The sequence below is a fragment of the Muscardinus avellanarius genome, assembly GCF_963383645.1.
Source record: "Muscardinus avellanarius genome assembly, chromosome: 19".
Classification (NCBI taxonomy): Eukaryota; Metazoa; Chordata; class Mammalia; order Rodentia; family Gliridae; genus Muscardinus; species Muscardinus avellanarius.
The window spans coordinates 1,125,066-1,133,927 of record NC_137805.1 but is presented as its reverse complement, the minus strand read 5'-3'; the positions used below and the strand labels follow the sequence as shown (position 1 = coordinate 1,133,927).

At 44.3% G+C, this 8,862-nt stretch overlaps 1 protein-coding gene across 2 annotated transcripts in view; it reads left to right on the top strand.

Moving 5' to 3' along the window:
• Nucleotides 1-327: 327 nt before the first annotated feature.
• Nucleotides 328-8,862, top strand: part of PCSK2 (proprotein convertase subtilisin/kexin type 2) — a gene marked incomplete at both ends in the record, with an annotated part of 308,819 nt that continues 300,284 nt past the window's right edge. For both annotated transcript variants that reach the window (XM_080716067.1, XM_080716066.1), the window contains one exon: nt 328-504. In XM_080716067.1, coding sequence (XP_080572193.1) covers nt 328-504 — 177 coding nt within the window. The remainder of the gene's footprint in view (nt 505-8,862) is intronic.

Below are 8,862 nucleotides of genomic sequence, written 5' to 3'. Positions count from 1 at the left end.
GGAATTGAAGCCGAGGAGGAGCTGAAATTGCAGATTTAGCATCAAGCACAGACCTACATCGCTCTTTCTCTCGGGCACACACAGCTCCTCACATTCGCACCCCAGCCAGCCGGGCCGCCCGACTGCACGGACTCCCCGCCAGCCAGACGCCGAGGAGGACGCACACTGATTTGCTGCTGCCCCTATCCAGTCTCCTTCTTGATACAAAGATTTTTAAAAACAACAACAAAACTCTCTGTCTCTATTTTCCACTGGCACCTGCCCTCCGGGCTCCCTGCTCCTCCAGCCTGCGCGCCTCCTGGCCCCACTTTTCACTCCCAAAGAAGGATGAAGGGTGGCTGTGGCTCCCAGTGCAAGGCGGCCGCTGGGCTCCTCCTCTGTGTCGCGGTTTTTGCATCTGCCGAGAGACCGATCTTCACGAATCATTTTCTTGTGGAGTTGCATAAAGGGGGAGAGGAGGAAGCTCTCCAAGTTGCAGCCGAACACGGCTTTGGAGTACGAAAGGTAAGATTTCCCGTGGTTTCGCTTGTTTCAAAACGAGGGGAGCCCTGCGCAATCTCGTTGCAGATTTGCAAGTTTTCTCCCTTTCTCCTGCGATGCAGATATTCTGCTATCGGCTCTTAAACACAAAACTGCCTCCGGTGAGCTTCCCCGGGTTATATAATTAAAACGCCCTTCATCTGCACTAGTAAGGTCATCAAAATAATTTACTGCTCTTTAACTTGGTGGCAAAAATAGGATAACGCCTTGCAAAAGATGCCGTGCGCCCGGAGTACTGTCCGAGGTACCAAGTTCTCTAGGCGGCTCGGAGATGGAGGGACGAAGCGCTGAGCAGCTGAGCTTGACGGCTGCTTTGCCAGGGATGTCCCCCCCACCCCCATCCCCCGGAGAAAGAATAGTTTCCCACCGACCGGACTAGAAAATTGTACATTGCGATTCACCCCCGCGCTTCTCCGAGCGACCCCGCGCCTGGAGGACTTCCCTCCCAGTAACCCGGGTCCCTGCTCTTCCGAGGACAAGAGCTTCCAGCCTCTAGGAGATCTGGAAACGGGAACTGGCTTCTATCCAGAATCCTGGAGGGACTTCGGCTCCCTCGTCCCCCGCCCACGACCACCTACCCCAGCGCACTCCAGGTTACCTTCCTGATTATCGGCTCCCAGCTGCGCTGTAGGAGTCGCGCGCCTGAGAGGTAGATTTTGAGGGGGATTCCCTGCGGAGAAGTAGAGGTGTCCTGTCCTGCCTGTGGGCGGACAGCCTGGCTTTCCCGGGAGAGCGCGGGGATCCCCGTTCCCAGAAGTTGTCAGAGTTCAACTGTTTAGGTAGCTGGATGAGACTAGGGCCCTCGGGCGCCTCGGGCTGAGGGACTGCAGGGTGCCCATCCTTGGACGGCTCCGCTGGACCAGATCTCGAGTGTCCTTATGAGACCTGGCGCCCGTGGGTGGAGTGAGCCGGGGGAGAAGCTGGGGCAAGGGGAATCCGATGGACAGAGGGATGGGAAGCGGTTGGGCTACCCGAGAGTCTGTGAGGTTCCCGGTCCGCCTCCTTCCTCGGGATCCTTTGCAGAGACCTCGGATGCTTTGGGCTGACACTTTTGCCAGTGGAAGCCGCACTAAGAGAGCGAGCTCTAAGAGTCTCCTTTACTCGACTTCCCGCGCCTCTCGCCTCTCTCCAGCCAGGGCGAGGGCGTCTCAGGTGCTGCGGCCGGCTCTCCTGCCCCCACAGGGTTCCACCCCAGGTGGGCTTGGCCACGAGTTTGACCCGGGTCTGAGAGGAGGCGCTGAGTTCCCCTGGGGCGAGCAGGTGGGTCCCGAGAGGAGAACTTGCCGCTCCAGGCAGCGTGGGTGGAGCAGGGGAGGGACATGCGGGCGGGAAGCAGCGCTGTCCTGCTGGCCCAGGGCCTGGAGGCTGTTTCCAGAGTGTTTCAAACACCATAAACAATCAGGCCCTCATTCTTCCTCCCTACCCCAGACTTGGCAAAACCCAGGACCCGGGCGCCATTATCAAATATAATTGTGATTTTTAGAAACTGGCAGTGACTGGGAACTTTTGTGTGCTGGCGTCTTTATATACGTTCTTATTTAATTCTCTTCACCACTTGGAGGAAGCTGCTATTGTTATTAGCCTATGGGACCAGGAGAAAATCGGCTCAGACCAACACCAAGGTTAAAACAAGCCAGGCTTTAAACGCAGATTTTTCAGTCTACCCTGTGCTCTTTGCCCCCCTTAGTCCACAGCAAACCAAGCTAGGGTTGCGCCTTATTCAGACCTCCTCGTGGCTCCCTTCCTCTACCCCAACCTTCTTCAGGTTATCACTGGCTTGCTTTCTTCTCTTCTACCCCTTCCCTTGAAAATACGCCCTTAGGATCTGATCTCAGAAACCTAACCCAGTCTAGGTGAGGTTAAGAGATGATGGCTTAACTTCCTCATTCTTCAAGAAGGTTGTTTTTCAGTAGGCATAAACAGCTTAATGAGGGGCTCACGTTTTTGACGACCGCATTCAATCCAGAGAGTGTAGAGACCATCTCTTTGTATACAAGTCATCTCAACAGATTTACCTTGGAACCACAGGAAACCTTATTTTCAGGTAAAATCAGATAAAATATGTTTATCCCTCGTTCCTCCTTGGAGAAGAGCCCACTGGCTTTGATCATAGCTTCAAGCCACAATTTCCCATTTGAGAAGAATGAGCTTGTTCCTTCCTTACCTCTCCATAAGCTCTCAGGTAGTACCTCCTGAACAGATCTAGTGATTTTTGTCCCGATATACACTTAGGTCAAGCAGTCTGAATAGATACTTCTGACAGGTGAGTTGGCATGGTGCAGTGTGGGTCTGGAATGAGCCCTCTGTCTTTCCTCCTTTGTATCCACCCTCAAGACCTAGATCTGAACCTTCCCACAACAGTCTTCTTCTCTAAACGCCTACGGGGTCGATCAATAAAGCCTACACTATAAAATCTAGTATACTGGATCACTTGTCCTCAGTCATTTCCTGTATTAAGTAAAGATGAGTGTGGGTATTGTTTCCCTCTAGAAAGTTAAATATTTAAAAATTAAATATTGATATTATCTATATTTCTGATTTTCTCACCATAGCCTGCATAATACTGTGTTTATCATCCTTGGAAGCAACTTTCGCTGCTGTACTTAATATTCTAGGTATTCCAAGCACTGTCCTGTGTTGCTTGTGTTATACTGCTCTTTGGCTGACTTGTTATTTGTTTTGCTTTTTAAACCCCGGCATGTACCCTTCTCCTCCTGTGGGTCTGAGCAGCCTTCCAACTCCCTTCCACACCATGCTTACTCAGTGTCAGGCACCACGTTGGAAGGGGCAGCGGGACGAGCTGGAGCAAGCTTCTGATTTACTAAGTTATCCCACTCAACCTCCAAAACCTTGTGATGGAAATCACTGGCATCAGCCCTAGTTCTCAGATGGAAATTTTAAAGCTCTAAGAGGTTAAGTAACTGCTTATAGCTGCAAATGAAAGAATTCTAATTTAAAACAAACTTAGCATGGCTGAAAATAGTTATATATGTCATGCTATTCCCAGGAAGTCTCCCCTGACCAGCAAGAACACTGCCTTTGGAACAACATTTTACAGCACTGATATTTTCCCTTTTATTTCTTTTATATTTTTCTATATTTACCATTTATTTAATATGAATATGTGAACATATGTGATCAACTAAGGTAGACTATAAATCTCCCAAAATAAGAAATGAAATACTATGTTTTAAAGCCATGATAATCTTGTAAGATGTCTTATATATGAGACAGAATAGTGTTTGTCAATTACTTAATTATCTTATTCTTAGATGACCATTACCAGACACTTGTTTTTCCTTTTTGTGTGTGTGTGTGTGTGGTTCTTGGGGGTGGAACCCAGGGGCTTTCTACCTCTGGGCTACACCATCAGCCCTATTTTATAACTTATTTGAAACAGGGTCTCACTAAGTTATTGAGAGTTACTGAGAGCCTCACTAAGTAGCTGAGGCTGGCTTCGAACCTGTGCAATCCTCCTGTCTCAGTCTCCCAAGTGCTGGGATTACAAGCATGTGCCACCTATGCCCACCTTGTTTTCCCTTTAAGCTGGAATATATATATATATATATATATATATATATATATATATATATATATATAATCTTTACCTCAAAAAGATCTGTGAAGAGCCAGGCATGGTGACACATGCCTATAATCCCAGTAGGAGGCTGAGATAGGAGGATGGCAGATCAGATGGTCAACCTCGGCATTTAGCAAGGCCCTAGCAACTTAACAAGACTCTGTTTCTAAATTAAAAATAATAATAATAAGCCAGGCGTGGTGGTACAAGCTTGTAACCCAGTATTAGGTAGGCTGAGACAAGAGGATAGCAGTAGATGGAAAGCTTCAGCTACTTAGGCCTTTACAACTCAGTGAGACCCTGTTTCAAAAATAAAGAATAAAATGTAGGGCTTGGGGTATGGCTTTGAGGTAGAATGACCCTGGGTTCCATCCCCAGTACCTCAAAAGAAAAAAAAGAAAGAAATTAATTAATATGTGCATGTGCGCACACACACGTTAAGAGTAACATTTTCTATTTTTATCGTAACTTGACTCTTGCCCCCAAACCTGTGTTCATCAGAGAAAATATGTAAGTCTTAGGGTTTGAGCTTAGAATACTGACAGAGCCATGGTTCCAAAGAGTGCCTTTGAATATGCAGCACACTATTAATTGTAGTTCTCTTGAAGCAGAGACAAAAATTATTTATTGAGGCAATGTACTGGGAATTTCTAAAAATTAAGAGTTAAGGTTTTTAAAAAAGACATTTTTGTCTTATTATAGTTGTTCTGTTTTTTGTTTTTTTTTATCCACATAGGACTAGTGTTGAAATGTTACAGAGGCAAAATCACCTAAAAATTTTTATATGTGAGAATTTTTTAGTTCTAAAATTAATATAATGATTATATAATGATAGCAAGTAATAAAAATAAATTTCTGATCACTGTGACTTTTTTATGGATGCTTAATATAATTTAGGAAACAGCGCAGCTTAATATTTTCACCAAGCACCCAGATCATGAAACAATATTGTCAGCCTCCACAAAGCCCCTTCTTTCTAGACTGGGTAGTTATCAGCTTTGATTATTACAAATATTGCTTTGGTGGATATCAAAGAACCATTGGCCTTTCATATCCACACAGTTTTATATACTTAGATTCAACCAGTTATGAATAGAAAATATTTTCTAGTGCTATGTCTATACTGAACATGTACAGACATTTTTCATTGTTATTATTTCCTAAAAATACAGCATATCAAATATTTGGTAGCATTTACATTGAATTATGTATTATAAGTAATTACAGATGACCTGCAGTATGAATAGAAGAATGTGTGTGAGGAATACTTAAGAGGCTAGAGCATCTGAGGATTTGGGTAACTACAGGGGGTTCTGGAACCAGTCCTCCTCAAATATAAAGGAGCAGCTATTACATGTATTTTATTAATAAACGTATATATGCCTTTTTCTTGTGAATTCACAGAATGGAACTGTTGAGTAAGAGTATGCACACATCCGGCTTTAAGGTACTGCTTTATACTGTTTTCAGTTGCTACATTACAAAGCACAGAAACCACACAGATCTGTTACTCTATGATTTTTTTTTTTTTTTTTGGCAAGGAGCCTGATGCTTTCTATCTGAGCCCTTTCTAAAGCCTTCACAAGCTGAATCCAGGTATCAGCCTGCTGTGTCTTCATCTAATAAGTATGACCAGGGAGCAGCTCACTTCTGGGTATAATCAGGTTTTCAGGAGAATGTCATTCCTGATAGTTTTAGGCCTGAATTCTTCCTTTTCTTGCTTGTTGCAGGGCAAGGACAACTCTCTGGGAGGCTACCGTTAAGAAATCACAGAAAACAGACCTCAGACCCTCTCACCCTTCATGTCTCTTCTTACTTTGGGAAGGCCCCGTTGCTTTTTTTCAGATTAATATGATTAGCTCAGGACCACCAGGATACTCTATCTTCTGATTCTTTTGATTAACTCAAAGCCAACAGATTTGAGACACTAATTCCATTTGATGCATCCCTTCAAGTCTGTTGTCTGAGCTACTCTGAAGGCTGAGGTAGGATTACTTGAACCTAGGAATTGGAGGTTAGCCTGGAGCTACATAGAAAGACAATTTTCAAAAGGTATAAAAAATATGGTGGTTGTGAAAAATAAGTAAATGTAGTGTATGTGAGAAGTGAAATCCATCACCTTGCACTGCTAACACTCTCAAGGGGAGGTGATTATTCGGGGCATATACACCAGGGAACACAAATTTGGGGGAGCATCTCAGAATTCTGCCTATTACAAGCATCCACACAGATTTCTGAAGTAGTTATGTCCTTTTATATTGCCACTAGAAGTATGTGAGAATTCCAGTCACTTCACATTCTCATCAACATTTGATATTTGATACCTGTTCCTGGTAAGTCACTCTGGTGAATACATAGTAGAATTTCATTGTGATGTCATTGGCATTTCCCAATGACCAACTGAAGTTGAATGTCTCTTATAGGCTTGTTGATGATTTGAATATACTCTTTTTTATACTATTTGTTCAAGATTTTTCTTCTAAACATTTTTTATTTGGGGCTGTCCATCTTCATTTTTTATTTGTAAGATTTCTTTACCTATTATGTATATGAATTTTGTCATATATACATATTTTAGCTATCTGCTCCCAATTATTTAATGGCACCTTAATGTTCTAACAGTATTGGATCTGGATATAACTCTCACCTCATTATGTAGTTCATTGTCAGTAAAAGCAAGAGTGCTCTAGCAGTGTCCCCCATCTCCTATCCCATTCTCTTAAGATCGACATGGTTTGGAGAAGAAAAAAAGAAAGCATAAAAACAAGACAGAAATTTGATCCTAAGTGTTTCCAAAAAGATTCATAACTAAAAAGCTTATAGACAGTGCTGAGGACTTCCGGGAAGATGGCAACAGAAAAAAGCGGGGCTTATGAGCCCCGCTAACAACCAATCTCTATTACCACAAAATCAGCGCCTTTCATAGCCAGAAAACACCATCAGCAGAGAAACAAAAAATGTAATTTCAAGGGACAGAGAAAAAGAGGGCTGGAAAAACGAGACACCAGAAACCAGACCACAGTGCTGCAGCCGGAGCCGCGGCGTGAAGCGGTGGGTGCCATTTTCCCTTGCAGCACCAGGCTCCAGAGAGGAGGGGAACTCATAACTGAGCTCAGAACCAGAGAGGAGATACGCCGGCCTCACGCCCAAGGATGCGGGTAGTAGCACCTTACTGCCGGCGGCAACGGCGAGCTCACCGGACAGTACCAGACCAACGCACTCAACAGCCCACCAGACTCCAGAGAGACACAGCGGACAGCAAGCCGAGGTGAGCCGCTGCAGATCAGCCGGGAGGAATTTGGCAGATTTCTTGGCGCAGGGATCATCTAAAGCTCCCAGAGGCTGGGCTCAGCACACCCTGCAGGGACTCAGAGTGGAGCTCAAAAACAGAAAAGAAATACACCAGCCTCATGGCCAAGGGCGTGGCAGTGGTGCCATATTGCCACCGGCGGCAGCAGCAGCAAATTTACCGAGTCCACGACAGCTCCATCTGCGCACTCAACAGCAGTGAGTAAAATTGTGGCCCCTAGAGGAGAAATCCCAGTACTGTACTCCCAGGGACTTGACCCAGTGGGGGAGTGGCAGTGGCAGAGATATCACACCATAGGAGAACGCCCAACCTGACACCCCCCCATGGTCAAAAGGAGCCTCGATTGACTCCCAGGGTCTGAGACTCTGCGATACAACCCAGTAAAGGAGTAGTGGTGACTGAGATACCACAGACTCTAGATCCAGAGCACCTTAAGTGAAGTTGTAGTGACCCAGGGAAGAACCCAGAGAAGGCACAAACTTCCTAAATCATGGGAAAGAGGAATAACAATGGAGCAATGAATGCCCACAACCCCACAACATCAGAACCTGATAAAACAGAAATTCAGAGATTTCTAGATCAAATCAGGAAAATAACTGTAGAAATAATAGAGGTGTTTCGAAAAGAATTCAGAGAGAGCCAAAGAGAGATAAAGGATGCAATTAATGAAGTAAAGGCCTCAATTCAAAGTACAAACAACCAATTAGACCACATGGAGAATAGAATCTCACTCCTAGAAGATGATCATTCAAAAAATTTCTAATTTAGAAAAAAAAATCCGACAGCAAGAATCTGACAATGAAGAAATATGGGCCCATTTTAAGAGAGCTAACCTAAGAATAATTGGAATAGAGGAGGGAGAAGAAGGTGAAAACAAAGGGATCAACAATCTTTTTAAGGAAGTAATAGCAGAATATTTTCCAAACGTGGAGCAAGAGGTCGATACATAGGTCCATGAAACTTATAGAACTCCCTTTAGAGAGGATCAGAGAAGAGGATCCCCACACCACATAATTGTCAAAATGACCAATGTGGAAGCCAAGCAGAGAATCTTAAAGGCAACAAAAACAAAGGGCCAAGTGACATTCAGAGGCAAACCAATTAGAATCACTCCAGACTTCCCAAACCAAGTCATGAGAGCCAGAAGGGCTTGGAGTAACATATTCCAAACTCTGAAAGAAAACAACTTCCAGCCAAAAATTTCCTACCCAGAAAAACTTTCTATCAAATTAGATGGGGAAATAAGAAGCTTCCATGACAAAAAGAAACTGAAGGAATTTATGTCTTCAAAACCAGCGCTAGAGAAAATACTCAAAGAGATTAACTACAAAGAAGAAATAGGTAACACACACCAGAACCAGAGAAACAAGAGTTTCCATCCAACAGACAACTAAGATTGGTTATCTGTGGAGATTCATTATTTATGTTAGTC